This window comes from Epithele typhae (genome assembly GCF_022376455.1).
Source record: "Epithele typhae strain CBS 203.58 chromosome Unknown BXZ73scaffold_1, whole genome shotgun sequence".
Lineage (NCBI taxonomy): Eukaryota > Fungi > Basidiomycota > Agaricomycetes > Polyporales > Epitheliaceae > Epithele > Epithele typhae.
In genome coordinates this window covers 646,934-665,939 of record NW_025954192.1, presented here as the reverse complement: position 1 = coordinate 665,939, position 19,006 = coordinate 646,934, and the positions used below count along the sequence as shown (strand labels likewise).

Below are 19,006 nucleotides of genomic sequence, written 5' to 3'. Positions count from 1 at the left end.
GGATGACACGACTCCGCCTCCGCGAGAGGCCGGGACGACCGCTGCACCCCGCGTCGGGGCTGCGGGCAGCGGAGCTATGCATGCAGACGCGGGGGGTTCAAACGTTCAAACGCCGTGCCAAGCGCGAAGCTCTCCGGCCCAGCTCGCGACGGGGGACAGCTGCGAACGGCGGTGCTCCACGGAAGCACGGAGTCGGAGGGACGACGAGCGTTGGTGCGACCTCGGAGCGGGGATGGGAGAATCCCACTGCTTCGCTTCAGCTTCCAGTGTTGCAGGGTCGGAACGCACGCGCTGCGCGCGGAGCAGCTGACCTCCCGCGAAAGCCGGGCACGACTCGGGCGCATTCGAGCCTTGATTGGGCTCGCTTGAAGACGCGTGGCCAAGAAAAAGGGGGTCGTGTCTAAAACGTCGCGCGTGAGCGGGTTGACAGAAGACATGCGGGGAGACCGAAGGCAGGTCCTGACCAGCACCACGCCGTGCGCACGCTGAGAATATTTTAGTTGGAGACAAAGTAGTGCTTGCGACAATGGCACTGACGAAGAAAGCGAGGGAGGCGGGCGATCGCACGAATGCCTCCTCGTTATCCGGCAAAGCGGTCATTCCATGACAATCGTTCCATGACATTCGTGCTCGGAAAAGCCAGGGAGAAGCACGTTTGTCATCGCGCAGGGGAACACATGTCCACTCAACGGCCGAAGGGTGAGTGGCCGGAGGAGTGGGTGCGCGCCGAGCGGTCCCCGGCGGTCCCTGGCGCAGCGATGCCGGCCGTGGGGTCTCGAGATCTGCCGGGAAGATAAGGAGGCTGCGCGAGATCGCACGGGCACGCGCGGGATGCGCGACCCATCTGCGCCTTCTCTTCCTTCGCGCGATATCGCAGGGTGCGCAAATATTGCTTGGAGGGACAGGTGCCCAGTGGGCTGGGCTGCGCAAGCTCGCGCAAGCCGTCGCCGAGAGTTTGGTGGTCGGGCGCGCACCGGGGACTGGCGCCGGTCGAGGCGGGGCGACCACATGGACCGACAGGCGTCCCTGCACTGGCAGCTGTCTACATATCACGAATCGCCGTTGGGTGTGCTCGCCGGCCGCACCGGGGTGGCCGCTGTGGACAGGCTTTAGGATGACGCGAGACGGACTGGACTGCGGTGGGGCGCGTAACGAAAGCGGGGTCGGCGGGTGGCACGGCGCGGGGCTAAAGCAAGCACCCTCCGCAGAGGTCGAGAACGGATGTCCGGAGCGACGGCGGGCAGCGAGTGTTGCAAGGATTTGGTTTGGGTGCCTCGGAGCCCTGGGCGTACCTGGCTTCATGATGCGGAGGCGCGCGGGCTTGAGTTTGTTTCAGGCGCGTCGGGTCATGGGATGGAGAAGAGAAAGAGTTTGGTCGCGAAGAGTTGAGGAAGAGGAAGCAAGCGGCCGCTTGCGTCGCGCACGGTCGCGATGCGGCGTTTGGGAACATGGAACGGATGGACGTGCGGGCTTTGTGCGGCTTCTCGCGCGGAGAGATCTTGAGAGGCCGCGAGCGGGAGCGCGCGCACGTCTGTAGATGGAGGTGAAGACGATGTGGACGCAGAGACGGTCAGCTCGGAGGAGGCGGGGGAAGGAGGAGAAGCGCGGTGGCATCGGGCAGAGAGAAGATCGGCGAGGGATTGGGAGAGCTGTGCGTCGAAGCGAGCGGGTGTGGGCTGGATACTTGGCAGAGAATCGAAGGGGCCTTGGCGGCGGCGAAGAGCAAGCTGAAGGATGCTTGGGCGAGCGAGAGAGCGTACACTGCACGAGCTATCGGCCGGACGGGAGATCTCGAGAGCCCGCGCACCCGATCAGCGAGTGCCGATTGGAGCACCGCGCGGCAGCTATCGCCACCCAGCCCACCCAGCGCGATCCGCCCTACACAGATCCTCCTTCGCGCGACAAGGGAGCGGACGGGCTCGGACGGCGGACGGGACGCGGACGGCCACACCGGCGCAGTGCGCGGGGGCGGGCGTCGGGGCGGGAGGACGGAGGACAGGCCCGACGCGTTCGGCTCGGATGCCGGCCGCCCCCGCTCCCCTGTCCCGACTGATGGCCCAATGACGTCGGCCCCTTCCGTCTGTCGCGATGCGCGCACAGGCCGCACTGCGGCCAGCGACCGACGGCGGTCCTTTGCGGTCCTACGGCTCGCGAAAGGCGAAGGCGTAGCCAACAGCCGGCAGGCAGCACGGACGGCGGGGAACAGGCGAGGGGCGGGGCTGGCGCTCGGCAAGGCTGGATGAGGCAAGGGACCGGACGGGCGAGATCTGAGATGGGTGCCGAAACGATGCGCGCCGCATAACAAGTCGGACGGACTGCCCCGTCGCCCTCCTCGCGTAATCGCCCCTCCACCGTCCCCTTCTCCGTCCCGCCCAACCTCTGTCCGCCTTGCCTTCGTCCGCCATGCTCTCCGCCAAGCTTCCGCCGCCGCTCGAGCTCTCCATCCCCGCCGCACGCCCTGCTTCCCACCATTCCTCCCAGTCCCTCTCTGCCGACATCTCCTCTCCCTCCTCCCTCCATCACCCACCATCGCCGTTCAGACTCCCTCGCCAACCCCGGTGACCTCGCCTTTCCCACCACTCCAACTCCCGCCAATCCAAACGGCGTCTCCCAACCACAGCCCAAGGACCAGGTTCGTGTTGCGATCCCTCTTTTTTGCCGCGCATATGTCTGGACCCACTCCTGCCTCTCATATATATCCCGTTTCTCTCTATCCTCGTCACGTCATCGTGCTCATTCCTCCCCCCCCCCTATGTTCTGTCTTTGCCACTCCGTCCAGGCTCCCGCCCCCACCAGGCGCCCCTCTCGCTTCCTCTCCACCTCCTTCGGCAGACGGAAGTCCCCCTCCCCCACTCGCTCCTCCGCGACCACCAGCCCCGTCAAGGACCACGCAGAGTCCTCCATGTTCTCCTCCCGCCCCCGTGCAGGATCCCGCGCCAACTCAAGGAAGGCCAGTACCCCCTTGACTTCCTCTGCTGCCAGCCCAGCGGAGACCCCATCACGTGGTTCGCTCGACCACGCTCCTCCCCCCGCTTCCGCCGCCCTTCCCCCTCCGCCCGCAACACCCGCAACGCCCGCGACCCCCGTCCCGAAGAGTGCCAAGGTCGGCCCTCTTCACGACCTCAAACGCTTCCTCAACAACCATATACCCCACTCTCACCATGGTACCCCAGCCGCGTCCGCCGGCTCCACCCCCGCCGCCCTCAGCATGACCGACGTCCGTCTCGCCAACGGCGATGGCCCCCAAACTCCTTCGTCACAAGCACCTCTCACCCCCGCCACTGCGTCCATACTCACTGGTGACAACGGGTCTTCAGACCTGCTCACCATTGTCGGCGAGGTCAAGCACAAGGAGGGTCGCCTCTCGGCTCTCCTTCGCGGCCACCCAAAGGAGAAGCACGTACTGTCGGACGATAAGGTCAACGGTTCGTCGACTGCTGTCGCCAGAACCCCATCACCAGGAGGCTCCTCTGCAAAGAGCTCTGGCTCCCCACCTGGTTCTCTCCACTCCGAGACCAGCAAGACGAGTCATGCGCAGAGCGTTGCTTCCAGCTCGCTACTCCCCGTCAAAGTCGAGAAGCCAAGCCCTCGTAAACGCCAGACGTCTGTGTCGACCGGTACCACACCACACCACACAGCGTCACTCTCACAGGCCACACAAGTACAGATGTCGAAGAAGTACGGCAAGTGGGGGCGTGTCTTGGGGTCGGGGGCTGGTGGCACCGTCCGCCTGATCAAGGCTTCGACGAAAAACGGAGGGACCACATTCGCTGTCAAGGAGTTCAGGCCGAAGCGCCAAGGCGAATCTGAACGCGAGTACCAGAAGAAGGTGACTGCGGAGTTTTGTGTCGGTAGCACCCTCAAGCACCCCAACATCATCGAGACCGTAGACATCGTCACCGATCACGGGCACTATTACGAGGTGAGCTCCGTACTCGTCTACCCAGCTGTACGGTCTGCTGTGCTGACTGATCGTGTAATTGCATCTAACTCCCGCAGGTCATGGAATACGCCCCATACGACCTTTTCAGCGTCGTTATGTCCGGCAGCATGTCTCGGCCTGAGATCTACTGCGTCTTCCGCCAGATTTGCGACGGTGTGGAGTACCTGCATTCTCTCGGTCTCGCGCATCGTGATTTGAAGCTGGACAACTGCGTCATGACGAAGGAGAACGTCGTCAAGCTCATCGACTTTGGCACGGCCACCGTCTTCCACTACCCTGGGAAGAAGATGACCGCTGCGACGGGAATTGTCGGCAGTGACCCCTACCTCGCACCTGAGGTGCTCTCCCAGGACAATTACGACCCTCGCAAAACTGATGTCTGGAGCGTCGCCATCATCTTCATGTGCATGATCCTCCGTCGTTTCCCGTGGAAGATCCCCGACCCCAAGACGGACCCCAGCTTCCGCGCGTTTGTGAATGCCCACCCTGATCTTCCGTCAAGCCTTCGCCGCCGCCTGAAGTCCCCCACGATCAAAAGGAGAAAGGGAAGGAGGCTGCGCACGACGACTCTGGGTCGTCCTCAGCAGCGTCAGAGTCGGCCGCCGCCGATAGCTCTGTTGCGTCGTCACTCTTCGAGAGCTCGGACAGGACGTCGGTCGCGGACTCCTCGAGTTCGGATTCCACCGAGCTGACGGCTCCTTCGATGAACTCTGGGGTCTCTCCTGACGATCGCGAGGACTACGAGCGCGCTCTCCGCCGCAACCGGGTTCGCGCCTCACTCCAGGCTGGTGTGATCTCTCAGTCGACGCAGACGCTCCCCGCGCTCTTCCCAGGGTTGGAGGCCGTCGTGCGCGTGACAGCCCACAAGATCTGGATCCCTCTGTGCTGACGTACCCTCGTCCTGGCTCGTCAACAGAGTCACTGCCGGCGTCGCCATCCCTACCACCGCTGACCTGAAGCGTTCTCACCTGAACACGACGTTGCGTTCGAACACACTTCACGTGCTTTCGCCCACCGTGGAGGCTGTCAAGTCTGCCCCACATGCAATCGACGGCGCAGCGGAGGATGCCACGGGCAGTCCGATCAAGACTCGAGACTACGCGATGGACACCATCAAGGGTAACGGTGCCGTCTCACCAGTGGAGGACGAGCTCGAGGCGGAGGTTACTGGACCAAAGCGTCTGAGGGCAAGTCTGTGCCCACACCTACGCCCTCCCGCCCCAAGCCTGAGGAAAAGGAGTCGAGCAACACCGTCCGCCGCCGCACACGTACGAGCTCCGTCACCTCCGTTGCGACCTTCCACACCGGCGGCGCCGAGTCCATCTTCCGCCTCCTCCCTCGCGAGTCACGTCCCGCCATCCGTCGCATGCTCTTCGTCGAACCCACCGCGCGTTGCACACTCACCGATCTGCTCAAGGGCCGTGGCAAGTCGCACGATCTTCTGTGCGGCTGCCACTCGCACGACCAGGACAGCGCGCCGTGCCCCGATCACTGTTGCCGACCGGAGGAAGAGGATGAAGGAGACGAATGGTTGAAGGGCATCATGTCATGCTCGATCGAGGGCCACACGTCGACGCATGTGCACATCAAGCCGAACGTGGAGGAGAAGCATCACAAGAGGCGATTCTTCTAGGCATGTCGTGGGCGACGCCGCCGCTGAGAGGCTGCCCTTTATGCATCCTCGCCTGCGTGCGGTCGTGCGTGGTCGAGACCGGTATGGGGGTCTGGGCGCGGCGGTCTTTGAGCTCGCAGTGCTGTCACCCAACGACGGTGCCTGTGCTTCTCGCTCTCGACCGCCGCCGCTCTCGTTCTCGCCTCCGTCTCGCGCCGTCGCTCCCCGTTTTTACCTTATTCTTCCACCAATATCGGCTCGCACGCATCACGGTCCCTTCCCTCGCTGCATCGCATTGCATATACGTCTGCTGCTCATCACGCTCTTCGCTCCTTCGTCCCCGCCCTGCTTTATATATCTATTGTTCTCTCGTGTGTCTAATCTGCGCACCATTACTTTATCAGTGTTGCCGTCTGCGCCGCCCTCGTCCATAGATCGCCGACGTCGTCGCTGCCGCCCGGGCCTGGCCTCTCTACAGCGTCATTTGTCCCTTCGCTCTGTCCCTCTCTTGCTGCATTTACGTACATACAAACGCCCGCGCCCAACCCACTACGCACACTCCCTCTCTCACCCGCTACGCCCATCGTTTGGAATGACGTTCTCCATCTCCATCGGACCTTGGACTCTGCTCTGCTCGCCGACCCCTCGTCCCCTCCGCAGTGAGCGGTGGCGCACGACATGTCCCCACCTCCTCACCATCCTCCTCAGCGCGCGGCTCTCTTGTCCCTGCCGCTCCGCCTCACCGCTTCCCTTCGTCCCCTCCTCCCTCTTGTCCTCGCTTTTGGGTCGCGCGTCGGCGCCAGTCTCTTTTTTCTTTCCCGCCGCGGAGGCTGCGCGCGCACATGCAAACACACGCAGCCCGAACAAAAGAACAGACAAACAGTTTTCCCTCTCCGCTGTACACGATATGATACTAGACAGGGCGTTCGTGTAATTGTACGCGTACATTCGAAATACATAGCCAGTCTCTGCCGTCTGCGTCGGTGTGTGCGTGCGTCGATCGGGCCCTGCGTTGGCGCACGCGTTCGGTGGTGGTTGCGTGCATGCTCGCGTGGGTACGGGCGATCTGCGGCACATGCTCTCTGCGGTCTGCGGACGTCTCCGTTCTACGCGTCCGCGCGGCGGCGGCGTCGTACGCGGCGTTGTGTATGCTGACGCTGCGCCCGCTCGGGTCCGACGCGCACCCCCAGTCCGCGCGGGGCACCCACCTGGGAGCGCGCGCGCACACACGCACGCGGGTCAGCGCGAAATCGCGCGACGAGAAAAGAGCGGGACGCACCTCACCGCGGTCGCCGCCGCCGCGGGCGGGAACATGCCGTCGAAGGCGTCGCGGATGAAGTACGCCTCCTTGGTGTCGGGCGCGCCGTCGGGCCAGCGCTGCGCGGCCGCGGCGAGGGCGGCGTCGGAGACGACGGACGCGGCGTGGTCCTTGATCCTGGCGACGGGGCGGGGAGGACAGTGAGGACAGGCAGGATGAAAGAGAGGGGGAAGGGGGACGCGGACGCACCCGTCGATCCAGGAGTAGCCGACGCCGTCGGAGAACTGCTCTTTCTGCCGCCAGAGGATCGACCGAGGGAGGTACGGCTGGGAGAGGTCAGTCAGTCGGCACGAAGACGCGTCGGGCACGAAGGAAGGGGGGGAAGGCGCCGCACCTTGCCGTCCGGCGAGCAGTCGAAGGCTTTCCGGAGGATGTACTGCGTGAACGGGAGTCGTGAGCGGCGCGTTCGACGGAGAAAAGGCGGGCGCACTTTCTCCATCTTCGGGCACCCGTCCGCGTCGACTTCTTGCGCCGAGCCCTTGCTGAACATCTTCTCGGCCGGGTCGATGTTCATCGCGACGTCGAGGAAGGCCTTGTCGAGGAACGGCACGCGCGCCTCGAGCCCCCACGCCATCGTCGACTTGTTCGCGCGGAGGCAGTCCGAGGTGTGCAGGTTCTTCACGCGCTGCACGCACTCGATGTGGAACGACTCCGGGTCAGGCGCGGCGTGGAAGTAGAGGTAGCCTGCGCTCGCGGGATGGCGTCAGTGCGTGGGCGAGAATACGGGGGAGAGAGGCGCACCGCCAAAGATCTCGTCCGAGCCCTCGCCGCTGAGGACCATCTTCACGCCCATCGCCTTGATCTTGCGGCTGAGGAGGTACATGGGCGTGCTCGCCCGCACCGTCGTCACGTCGTACGTCTCGAGGTGGTAGATCACGTCCGGGATCGCGTCGAGGCCCTCCTGGACGGTGAACGTGTACTCGTGGTGCACGGTCCCGAGGTAGTGCGCCGCCTTGCGCGCCGCGAGCAGGTCCGGCGAGTTCTCGAGCCCGATCGAGAACGAGTGCAGCTGCGGCCACGCCATGATCGTCTCTGTCGCCGCCGAGGGCGGTCGCGGTCAGCGCCCCTCCATCGCAGAGCAGAGGGAAGGGAAGGGGGGCACGCACGCGCTTCGTCGACGCCGTCCTCGCCAGGCGTCGGGGGCCCGCTCCGCGCCTCCTGCAGCTTCCGCCGGCGCGCCTCTGCCTGTGCCTGCGCGACCTTCTCCGTCTCGCGCGCGGCGATGGACGCGATCAGGCTGCTGTCGAGCCCGCCGCTGAGGAGGACGCCGTACGGGACCTCGCTCATGAGCCGCTTCCGGACGGCCTCCTCGAGCGTCTGGCGGAGGAGGTTGAGGTCGACTTTGGCCGTCGGCACGCGCGCGGCCGTCTCGGAGTCCCACCAGGCGGGACGGAAGTAGCGCGTGGTCGAGCCGTCGCGCGAGTCGAAGACGTGGCCGGGCGGGAAGGAGATGATCTTGTCGCAGAGGTCGGTGAGCGCCTTGAGCTCGGACGCGAAGAAGGTCGCGCCCGGGCGCGCGGAGGACCAGCCCTGGTAGAGGGTCGTGATCCCGATCGGGTCGCGCGCGGCGATGATGCGCGGGGGCGAGACGGACTCGTCGAGGAGGACGAAGGAGAACATGCCGTCGAGGAGCGGGCAGAGGTCCTTGTCGAGCTCTTGGTACTGCGCAGGAGGCTGAGCGCGCGCGCGAGGGCGGCGGAGCAGTGGGGGCACGTACGAGCGGGATGATGACCTCACAGTCCGAGTGCGTCTTGAACTTGTACGGCTGCTTGAGTGTGCCGCGGAGCTTGATGTGGTTGTAGATCTCGCCGTTGACGGCGAGGATGAGCTTGCCGTCGTTGCTAACCAGCGGCTGCGCGCCGGTGTCTGCGACGCGTGCAGTCGCATCGCGCGTCGGGGGTCGGCACGCTGAGGACACCTCCGCAAACGGAGAGAACACTCACCGACGCCTACGATGGCGAGTCGCTCGTGCGCGAGGATGGTCTGTTTGCCACTGTAGCAGCCCGACCAGTCAGGCCCGCGGTGGCGGATTTTCTTCGCGCACGCGAGGAGCTTGGGCCGCTCGGCGGCGGGGTTGTCGATGCCGTGGGCGATGACGATGCCGCACATCGTGTGGTCTGTTGTCACGCAGGTGCTTCGGGATGCGCGGGGATGCACAGAGGATGTGGACGACGGAGAGGAAAAGAGGGCAATGACTCGGAAGGCAGGCGAAGGGTTATCATATCCGCCCGAGATTAGATGTCCAGATCGTGGCCTCGGCGCGACCTGCCCGTCCGAAACTCCGCCTCCGCATCCCTCTTCTTCTTTCTCCGACAGCCCAATGGTCGCAAGACAGCTGTCTCCACCCCTCAAGCGATATCTCACCGGTCCACGAGACCAGGCGGCGTCCCTGGCACGAGGGCGTTCGTGTGCAAGTCATGATAGATGTGGCTCGTCTCTGGGCTCGGATGAATATCGTACACTGCACCGTAACAACTTCAGATCCCCCAACGTCCACCAATTGCCGGTCGCTCATTGCCAGAGATGGAGCATCTTGGGATCGACAGCGTCGTTGTAACGACACCTTTGATCGGAGTGTTGGCAGCACCTCTGAAATCTCCGCCAACTCAGCGCCAGTGAGCTGGATGTCCGCCACTGCAAGGTTCTCCAATTGCGCTTGGCATTCCTGCAGTGAGCATTCCTTCAGTGGCAGAATCGGAGGACGATGATGGACGTACGAGGAACCAGGGATGGGGATTACATGATCGCCCAGGGAAACGACCCAGGCGATGGCGAGCTGTGCAGGGTGACGCCCTTCTTCTCTGCGATGACCTTCACCTTTCGACGAGCGCGAGGTTGTGCTTTATGTTCTCTTCGTCAAACGACTAAATGGTGACGCATGTCTCCGGCTGCACACAAGCAAGGAGTTGAGTTATTTGCACAGTGAGGGTAAGGACGACGAGAACGAACGGTTGAGATCCTTGGGGCTTTTGATCGTTCCAGTGAGGAAACCGCGGCCAAGAGGTCTAACAGTCAACAAGTGAGAACGAGCGTATCTTAATGCACTTGATACGTACGAGTATGCCGCTACCACAACCGAGCTCTTTCGACGTCGCGATAACCTTCTTGGTCTCCTCTTCGTAGGACCACAAGTTCACCTCGATCTCGACCACGCTAACAGGGTGGATCTACGTTGACATTCACTCAGAGTTGGTCGCTCATGGTCCGGTGGAGCGCTCTCACCGAATGGGCTTTCTCCAACGTCTTCGCGCTGCATTCGGACATTCCGAGGTGCTGGAAGTGGCCCTCGTCCTTCAAAGTTTCAGAGTGTTGAGAGCTTCCTCCAGAGAAACGTTTGACGGAACGCGCGCCATCTCGAACAAATCCATCTTTTTGATTCCACCGAGCTCGGCGTTGATAGTGGTGACGCTTCGTCGAAGGTTCTCGGCTCTGTGTGAGAGCCAGGGATGAGCGACCTCCAATTTATGAGCAATCAGGGGCTTCTTACGAGCCATCGGGGGTCAGTGAGTTGGCCTGCGTGCCGCCCTTGACGGAAAGGAAGGTCTTGTCGGCGTACTCGGGATACTTGCGTAGAATCGGGAGAGCAGCTGCAGGTTCGCGGGAGAGCAGTTAGGCCCGTAAAACTCGCCTGGTGGTACCCAAATCAGAACAGTTGTGTACATGTCGCGCCCTGAGCAGACGGAGTACGCACCGCTGTTGAGCATCAGCTTCACGCCGGCAGGCATGGAGTCGACGCCAGCCTTGATAGCTTCGAAAGCCTCCTCGTCGGGTAGAGGGAAGTTAGGATCGCGCCACCTGGTAAGATCGGCAAGGACTGTTAGAAGCCTATGTTCAAGGCCAGCAGCATGCGCACGTCATCATCATCAAGCCATGCTGGGATTCGGACACATGGTGAGCTACAGTTTGGACAAAGACGGAAGACGGAAATCAGGACTGACGCCGATCCTGCCGACAGTGACCGCAGAATCGCCAAAGCCAACCTTGAGAGTAGTAACCATTGCGATGTTCCAAAGGTGGGACGTGCTGAGAGGGTGAGGGCTGTAGGATGGGGCTGCCGACAAAGAACGTCAGCTGGATCGGTGAACGCGTGGTTGGTGGATACGTATACGCAGCAGTGGGGTCGTACAGGCTAAGAGAAAGCACACGACCGACCCTCGCGAGCCTCTCTCGAACTTGGGCTCCCGCAGTAGGCGCCGTCCACCTTCCGCCCTCTCTCCCGGCAGACGGGCCAGAATCAAGCGCATGACTGTGGCCATTCACGAGTTCTGTGTGCATGTAGGAATACATACGTACTGACACTCACCTAGAAGGCCGGACAATCACGAGGTCGGGACTCGGAGTCGTCAGTGAGTTAGCGATCGACCAAAAAATAAAGAGCATCTTGATTCGTTGCTATAATATGTATGGATGTAGGTATGCCAATAACCGTAAACTTTGAACGAGGCAACTGGAAGGAAATGGAGGTTGATGAGAAGGTGCCGGGCGGTTGTTGAAATGATGCCTAGTAAATTGCAATTATAGCCTCATGGGCTCGCAATGCTCTCCCGTCCGCCATGTTCACATCTGCTTCATTGGCCCCCAGGTTTCACTACCAAGGCAGCAAGTAACGTCCACAATCCATCTATCAAATCTACACCAGCCAGCGAACAACTGCTCCAGCAGCTAAAGACACCACGGCTCTCACCCTCACAGGCAGCCCGACTATTCAGAAGTCGCCCGGTTCGCGAACCCGACCCTTGCACGACTGTCTCATGTCTCCCCAGCCTTCCCGTCTCAGACGTCGATGGACCGGGACAGGCAAGCCCTACTTGAAAGTCGCGTCGCCAACCGAGTGGGGTCCTGTCATGCTTCAGCCATTGGCCACCAAGTGCCCGATCTTCGTCACCGGTTTCCCGCCTGTGGATGTGGAGCGGGACGTCCAGTCGCTCTCGACCACCCCAGGAGTAGAAGGGGAATTCGACGGGATTGTTACTCCCAGATCGAACGCGTTCTAGAGCGAGAAATGGGAGGTCTCGGACCTCGACTCACTGCGGGTGATGGTGCCAGTGAGGACCAACTGAGGCCCCGTATAATGCATGCCATCCACCCTTGCTCTCATAATTTCCCCGCGAGTTTGCAACAAGCACTCTCAACGCCTCCCTCACGATCTCGAATTCCAGCCACGTGCATAAAGGACGCGCTGTTGAAATGTTGACGGTGCGTCCTATCTAACTCCCTGCCTGGCCAGTGTTTCTCACCTCTCGCTCGCTGGACACGCCGTTATCCTTACACTGAACGGTCGATGGTGTATCGCACCTATCCTCCGCATCCCAGCAGTTTCGACGATAACGCGCGCTATCCGCGAGGTTCAAACCGGCAGGTTTGCATGTTCGGAATGAAATATGGATGATGAGATAGTTTCCCTGGCTCAGGAACCTCGCAATGTGGACGGATTATTACCTGCGCCGTGTACGTTTAGTAGTCTCCTTGGAGCTGGCGAGGATGGGGATCCTACAACTCGCACACTTGTCTCGGAAGACGTCACGGGGTCGGTATACCAACGAGTTACAGGGAGGTATCGTCAGCAGGGACCACTTGTTCATGCCCAGAGACCCAGCAATTTCGGATCAACAGCGTCGTTGGCGCGACCGCCTCTGATTGGCGTGTCTGTCAAAATTTGGTCAACCTCCGCGAGGTCCGCGTCGGTGAGCTTGATCTCAGCGGCCGCGAGATTCTCGAGGTTGCGTTTCGCGTTCCTTTATGTGTCTTAGTCACGCGTGGTCCTGACGGACAGCTATGGGACGTGCACTTACGAAGAGCCGGGGATGGGACCACATGGTCCCCGCGGCTGATGACCCAGGCGATGGCAAGTTGCGCGGGAGTGACGCCCTTCTTCGCCGCGAGAGCCTCGAGGGCCTCGACAAGTGCCAGGTTGTGTTGGACGTATTCGTCGTTGAATCGAGTATAGTTGCGGCGGATGTCGCCAGCTAGGTGAGGTCATTCGCTTGGGGAACGAGGTGGAGCAGCCGATAAACGCACCAGGAATTTCATTTCCACTCTTGATAGATCCCGCGAGGAATCCACGGCCAAGTGGACTGTATATTTGCTGTCAACACTACGGTCTACGTGACGGTGAGTCAGAACGACGTACGAGTAGGCGGCCACCACGATCCCGAGCCCCTTGGCGACAGCGAGGACCTTCTTCGTCTCCTCCTCGTACGACCACAGGCTAACTTCAGTCTCGACGATGCTGACGGGGAGAATCTACCAAAACACGTCAGCCACCGAGAGTAGGGGGCCAATGGCAGAGACAAGAGGGCTTACCGCGTGCGCCTTGCGCAGTGTCGCCGCGCTGCATTCGGACATGCCGAGGTGCTGGAAGTGACCCTCGGTCTTAAGTGCGGCGAGCGTCGATATAGCCTCCTCGAGCGGCACGTTCTGCGGGACGCGGGCCATCTCATACAGGTCCATCTTCTTGATCCCGCCCAGCTCCGCGTTGATGTTCGTCACGCTCCGTCGGAGGTTCGCTGCCCTGGGACACGGACGCAGCGTTTAGTCCAGTTGATGGTGACTCTCGGGATGAACGACGACGCTACTCACGACCCATCAGGTCTCCGTTCCCCAGGTGCGAGGCCGCCCTAAACGGAAAGGAAGGTTTTGTCGGCGTAGTCAGGGTACTTGGCATAGAACCGTGAGAGCATTTTGAGGTTCGCGGTGCTGAGGTTGGGGCCGTAGAACTCGCCTGGTGGTAGCGCGTGCGTAAACATCGGGGGCCTAGGCGGGATCTAGCGGTGGCTCCTACCGCTGTTAAGCATCATCTTCACGCCGGGGGGCATGGAGTCGACGCCAGCCTTGATAGCTTCGAACGCATCCTCATCGGGGACCGGGTAGTTAGGATCGCGCCACCTGAGTCAAAGGCGGTCAAGGGTTTTTCAGAGCCTTGGGGCCAAAAGGATCGCTCACGTTATCATCATCAAGCCATGCTGAAGCGATGTATGGTCAGCCAAAACACAAAACAAAAAATTGGGGAGTGGCACTCACACCGATCCTGCCTATGGCAACCGCAGAATCGCCAAAGCCAATCTTGACGGCGGTAATCATTGTATCGTCCAATATGCAGGAAATAGAGAGAGCGCTGTAGATTGTGGGGGTAGGACGTCGAATGCGGCTGGGTTTATATAAAGCTGGGAAGTGGGGGTGACGCGTGAGGTGAGTTCGAACAAGCGCGGCTGCGTGTGGTTAGTCGACGAAGGGATCGGGCCCCTTGGTCAGCACCATGTAGTAGTATCTACACCATCCGATGCGCACCGTGGCTCGGAGTTTTATGTGGGTCACCCCGAATGGACGCTATCGGAGCATTCCACCAAGCTTGTTGTTGCTTAAAGTAGTTCGTGTTCCCTTCAGCCATTGCAAGCGGCGTTTCTTCGCCGAACTACATTCAGAGGTGCAATGACAGTTCCGTGATCGCCCCGGATTCATAGCACTGTTTTCAAGTGACTCTTTGCGTCGCCTGAGGGTCACATAAAGTGCAGCACGTCTAGATCTTATCAGTACTGGATCGTCATATGGGGTGGAAATATAATGTCTCACTGGTGCATGGCGCAACTTTATGGCGGCAGCGTGCCGTAGAGATAACCACGTCTAGAAATCCTTCACTGATCATGATCGAGTGGAAGAAGAAAGGTCGCATGTCCGCTGATCGAGGCCGGCGTTCTAGGTTGATCGACTCTGAGCCCGTGCAGACAGCCAGCGCCACCCATGCGGTCCTGTGTCTGCTCCCTGCCTCGCGCAGCAGCTGCGGCTAACGACGGCTGACTGCAAGGAAAAGGCGGAGGACAAGAGGAAAACTGGCGCCGGACTGGGCACGGCCTAGCACGTGCTGCGCCCCAGAGAATTCAGCGCCTTGCTCGCACCACTCCCTCGCGCACGGCGACCAGAGCTTGCTTGGGACCCTGTTCCGGACGCTCTCCCACCGCTCCCCCGTTTCCTTCCCCCTTCTGCCTCTTGCTTTCTCTTTTGCACCCTATATTTTGTCACGATGCAGAACGACCGGATGGCAGCTTTCAGGGTGCGTCGTACCTATGGATCTTTCAAAACTCTTGTTGATCCCCTCCGTCACTTGTATGCACATCTGAACGCAGGCTGGACGCCAGCAGCAACAGCAGCCCCACGAGATGACCGACTTCACGAACGGCGCGAACTCGCCCCAGTCCCCGACAGGCACGAACGGGAACGGGGCTGCACCCACAATGGACAACTTCTACAATCAGGTACGCAAATTTGCCCCGTCGTCGCCATCCCTTTCGTCCGGGGCTCTCCGCTACTCCCGCGAGAGTCGCACGCGCTGACGGCGCGCGGCCGCAGGTCACGCACATCCAAGACGACCTCGCCGCGTTCAACGCGAACGTGCAGAAGATCCAGGACCTCCATGCGCGCACGCTCAACCAGGCGGACGAGTCCGTGCGCACGCGCGATACTGCCGTGCTCGACGACCTCGTCGGCGAGTCCCGCGGGCTGAGCAACCTCATCAAGGACCGCATCCAGAAGCTCTCCCAGTTCCCCGCCGCGCGCCCCCAGGACCAGCAGATCTGCAGGAACCAGGTGCGTCCCCCCAACGCCGCCCCTCCTGCCGTCGTCGCCCTGCTGAGCCGCGCCCACGCCACAGACGAACCGGTTGCGGACGCGGTTCGTCGAGGTGCTCCAGAACTATCAGAGCGTCGAGCGCGACTACCGCCAGAAGTACAAGCAGCGGATCGAGCGGCAGTTCAAGATCGGTGAGCTTTCCCTCCCTCCCTCTCCGACTGCGGGTGCGTTCCCCTGTCACCGGCGCTGACGGGGCCGCTCTCACCACCAGTCAAACCTGATGCGACGCCAGAGGAGGTGGTGGCAGTCGTGGACGACCCCGAAGGCGGCTCGCAGATTTTCTCGCAAGCGGTGCGTCTACTGTGCTCCTTGACGTCGCTCGGATCATCCGCTGACGCGTGGGCGCGCGCGGACGCAGCTGTCGAGTTCGTCGCAGTACGGGATGGCGCGCATGGCGTACCGGGAGACCCAAGACCGCCATAACGACATCAAGAAGATCGAACGTACGCTCGAGGAGCTCGCGCAAATGTTCAATGACGTAGGTCTTCCGCCTAAAACCCAGATGTATCCAGACGCCGTGGTTTAACGACCGTCGCCTGGATTGCAGATGTCCGTGCTAGTGGCGCAACAGGACGAGGCCATCGAACAGATTAACACAACCGCACAGAATGTGGAGCTCGACGCACGTGAAGGGTGAGCACGTCGAATGTTCGGTTCCGCGTGGTCTCGCTGATGGATACGTGCAGTGGGAAACAAGTGGACAAGGCGGTCGAGCACGCGCGCTCGGCTCGCAGGAAGAGGTGGATTTGCTTCGGCATCATCATCTTCGTCATCGCTGTCCTCGCGCTTGTCCTTGGTCTCTACTTCGGCGTTGGTCCCGGGAAGCCCAAGAGCAGCAAATAGTCTTGCTCCGTGCCTGTTGCTGCGACCGCGGCGCCGCCCCCGCCTCCGCACCTCCTCTCGATTACCCCTCTATGTTCCATCTAATTGCGCCTCACGAGACACCACACGATTGCGGCCCTGTCAGATATCCTTTGCGCTTGCAGGGAGGACGCTTATCCGGACGAGACGTGATGACATTCTTGCTTCGATGTATTACATTTTCTAGTATACCCAGTGCTCGCCACATTTAATCCACACTGTCGAAGAAGACATGCGACCCTCGACCACGCAGCGACCACGCGTACCTTCGCGAGAAGCAGCTGGACTCCTGACGGTTTCATGGATTCAAGAGACAGCGCAGGGCATAGCAGTGTCTGGACTCTCCGCCCCATTTTCCCAAGTGTAGATGATCGGCGCAGTGCTGGGACCCCCTCGGCGCAAATGCATTTGTCTGAACGAGGACTTCAGGCATTCCCCAGGCCGCAGCCTAGACCTCGTCGCAGATTGCAGGACGAGTTGAGTCTGGCTTGGCCTGAAGGGAATGAGCACGGTTCACAACAACGCGCGGATGTCGCGATCGGGCGGCGGGCGGGCCAGTGCTTAGCGAGCATTCCGGGCCGACACTCGAGCCCTTGCTCCCATCGCTGTGTTATAGCGACGCTCTCAGGACGTCGCTATAAAACATCCACTCGCCGTGTCCTTCATCAGCACCCCTCCACCCCCCTCCATCCTCACAGAACACCACAGCGCGATGGGCAAGATCGAGATGAACGGACACGCGGCGGAGGGCGCCAAGGCCGCGGGGCCGCCGCTGCCGCTCCGGGACGAGTTCGTGGTGCCGACGATGCGGGAGGTGAAGGCGAGCAAGGTCGCGGTCGAGCTCGGTGCGCGGTCCGCATTCTCGCTCGCGCCGGGGCGCACGCTGACGGCCTGCGCGGGTGCAGCGGACGCGGGGTGCACGTACATGTGCGGGAACTCGCTCGGGCTCATGTCCAAGCGCACGAAGCAGCTCGTCGAGGAGGAGCTCGCGGTGTGGGCGACCAGGTCCGTCTCCCTTTTTCTTTTTCCCGCCGTCCTCGCTATCCCCGCCCCCGCCCCTTCCCCGCCTCCACCGATCCGTGCAGCGGTTCGCGGGAAGGCTGACGCGCGCCCCTCGTTCCCCGCAGAGGCGTCGAGGGCCACTTCGACCACCCGCACGGGCGCAACTGGAAGGACATCGCGGACCTCGTCACCCCGCACTTTGCGCAGATCGTCGGTGAGTGCGCGGCGCGCCGGTCCTGCTGCGATTTTCGCCGGGGCGCTGATCGGGCACGCCAACAGGCGCGAAGGAGTCCGAGGTCGCGTGCATGGGCACCCTCACCGCGAACCTCCACCTGATGATCAACTCGTTCTACAAGCCGACGAGGGAGCGCTACCGCATCCTCTGCGAAGACCACGCCTTCCCCTCTGACCAGGTCCGTTCCCCACCCAACGCTCCGAGCCCCGCGTCCCCCGCTCACCCGCGCGCACCCCACAGTACGCGTTCGCGACCCAAGTCGCCGCGCACGGCTTCGACCCCGACGACGCCGTGCTCGCGCTCGCCCCGCGTCCGGGCGAGTTCACGCTCCGGACGGAGGACATCCTCCGCACGCTCGCCGAGCAGGGCGACACCGTCGCGCTCGTCCTCTTCTCCGGGGTGCAGTACTACACCGGGCAGCTCTTCGCGGTCGCGGAGGTCACCGCCGCGGCGCGCGCCGCGGGCTGCGCCGTCGGCTGGGACCTCGCGCACGCCGCGGGCAACGTCCCGCTCCGGCTGCACGACTGGGGCCCGGACTTCGCCGTCTGGTGCACGTACAAGTACCTCAACTCGGGCCCGGGCGGCATCGCGGGCCTGTTCGTGCACGAGCGCTGGGCGGACCTGCCCATCCGGTCAGTCCTCCGCCTCCTCCTCGTCCCTCCCTCCCTCCGTCCATCCACCCGCGCGTCCGCTGACGCACCCCGTCCGCAGCCAAGCGGGCTGGTGGGGCCACGACCGCGCGACGCGCTTCGCGATGCCCCCGCGCTTCGCCGCGATCCGCGGCGCGCAGGGCTTCCAGCAGTCGAACCCGTCCGCGCTCGCGACCGCGGCGCTGCTCGGCGCGCTCGCGCCCTTCGCCGCCGCGGGCTACATGGCGCCCCTCCGCGCGCGCTCGCTCGCGCTCACCGGCCGCCTCGAGGCGCTCCTCCACCGCTCCCGCTTCTGGGTCCCCGTCGCGCGCGCGGCCGCGTTCGGCCAGGGCGCGAAGGAGGAGCAGCAGCAGAAGGTCGGGGTGACGAGCATCACGCCCGCGGACCCGGCGCAGCGCGGGGCGCAGCTGTCGCTGCTGTTCGTGCCCGCCGGGCGCGGGGTGATGCCCCGGGTGCTCGCGGGGCTCGAGGCGCGCGGGGTCATCGTCGACGCGCGGAGACCGGACGTCATCCGGGTCGCGCCTGCGCCGCTGTACAACACGATGGAGGACGTCGAGCGGGCGGCGGCGGCGATTGAGGAGGTTCTGGTGGAGGTGGACGCGGAGGGCTTGCCCCCGGTCGAGGCGGTGGTGGCGGCTGGTGGGGTAGAAGTTGAAGGGGCATGATATACCAACATCTTAATGAGTGTACAAGGGAAGTGTAAGGTTATCATGTATCATATATCATCTCTCGTCTTGGTTTACACAGTGGAATAATACACCGG

At 62.4% G+C, this 19,006-nt stretch overlaps 6 protein-coding genes across 6 annotated transcripts; 3 read left to right on the top strand and 3 right to left on the bottom strand.

Moving 5' to 3' along the window:
- Positions 1-2,752: 2,752 nt before the first annotated feature.
- BXZ73DRAFT_86214 (Pkinase-domain-containing protein) lies at positions 2,753-5,576 on the top strand (the record flags this gene model as incomplete). Its single annotated transcript, XM_048024117.1, has 6 exons — positions 2,753-2,878; positions 2,951-3,922; positions 4,000-4,416; positions 4,446-4,790; positions 4,903-5,062; positions 5,089-5,576. 6 exons carry the CDS (start codon positions 2,753-2,755, stop codon positions 5,574-5,576), a joined length of 2,508 nt encoding a protein of 835 aa, XP_047883731.1.
- An 892-nt stretch (positions 5,577-6,468) lies between these two features.
- On the bottom strand, positions 6,469-8,982 carry BXZ73DRAFT_37495 (glutamine-hydrolyzing asparagine synthase; the record flags this gene model as incomplete). Its single annotated transcript, XM_048018018.1, has 9 exons — positions 6,469-6,763; positions 6,835-6,990; positions 7,063-7,139; positions 7,208-7,249; positions 7,304-7,557; positions 7,615-7,905; positions 7,980-8,535; positions 8,591-8,739; positions 8,817-8,982. The coding sequence occupies 9 exons, from the start codon at positions 8,980-8,982 to the stop codon at positions 6,469-6,471; spliced, it is 1,986 nt and encodes a 661-aa protein (XP_047883730.1).
- A 402-nt stretch (positions 8,983-9,384) lies between these two features.
- Positions 9,385-10,871, bottom strand: BXZ73DRAFT_86222 (aldo/keto reductase; the record flags this gene model as incomplete). Its single annotated transcript, XM_048024122.1, has 11 exons — positions 9,385-9,405; positions 9,461-9,538; positions 9,587-9,666; positions 9,823-9,878; positions 9,919-10,040; positions 10,096-10,164; positions 10,206-10,300; positions 10,439-10,501; positions 10,565-10,668; positions 10,727-10,746; positions 10,812-10,871. The coding sequence occupies 11 exons, from the start codon at positions 10,869-10,871 to the stop codon at positions 9,385-9,387; spliced, it is 768 nt and encodes a 255-aa protein (XP_047883729.1).
- A 1,580-nt stretch (positions 10,872-12,451) lies between these two features.
- BXZ73DRAFT_72877 (aldo/keto reductase) lies at positions 12,452-13,953 on the bottom strand (the record flags this gene model as incomplete). The annotated part of the gene is made up of 9 exons (XM_048021810.1): positions 12,452-12,608; positions 12,662-12,839; positions 12,892-12,947; positions 13,004-13,116; positions 13,177-13,384; positions 13,531-13,594; positions 13,655-13,758; positions 13,816-13,835; positions 13,894-13,953. 9 exons carry the CDS (start codon positions 13,951-13,953, stop codon positions 12,452-12,454), a joined length of 960 nt encoding a protein of 319 aa, XP_047883728.1.
- Positions 13,954-14,890: 937 nt separating this feature from the next.
- On the top strand, positions 14,891-16,338 carry BXZ73DRAFT_72876 (t-SNARE; the record flags this gene model as incomplete). Its single annotated transcript, XM_048021809.1, has 8 exons — positions 14,891-14,920; positions 14,994-15,122; positions 15,217-15,453; positions 15,518-15,626; positions 15,707-15,786; positions 15,854-15,973; positions 16,043-16,128; positions 16,182-16,338. The coding sequence occupies 8 exons, from the start codon at positions 14,891-14,893 to the stop codon at positions 16,336-16,338; spliced, it is 948 nt and encodes a 315-aa protein (XP_047883727.1).
- A 745-nt stretch (positions 16,339-17,083) lies between these two features.
- Positions 17,084-18,908, top strand: BXZ73DRAFT_37414 (kynureninase; the record flags this gene model as incomplete). Its single annotated transcript, XM_048017997.1, has 6 exons — positions 17,084-17,201; positions 17,262-17,361; positions 17,484-17,572; positions 17,638-17,771; positions 17,834-18,225; positions 18,305-18,908. 6 exons carry the CDS (start codon positions 17,084-17,086, stop codon positions 18,906-18,908), a joined length of 1,437 nt encoding a protein of 478 aa, XP_047883726.1.
- Between the last annotated feature and the right edge of the window lie 98 nt (positions 18,909-19,006).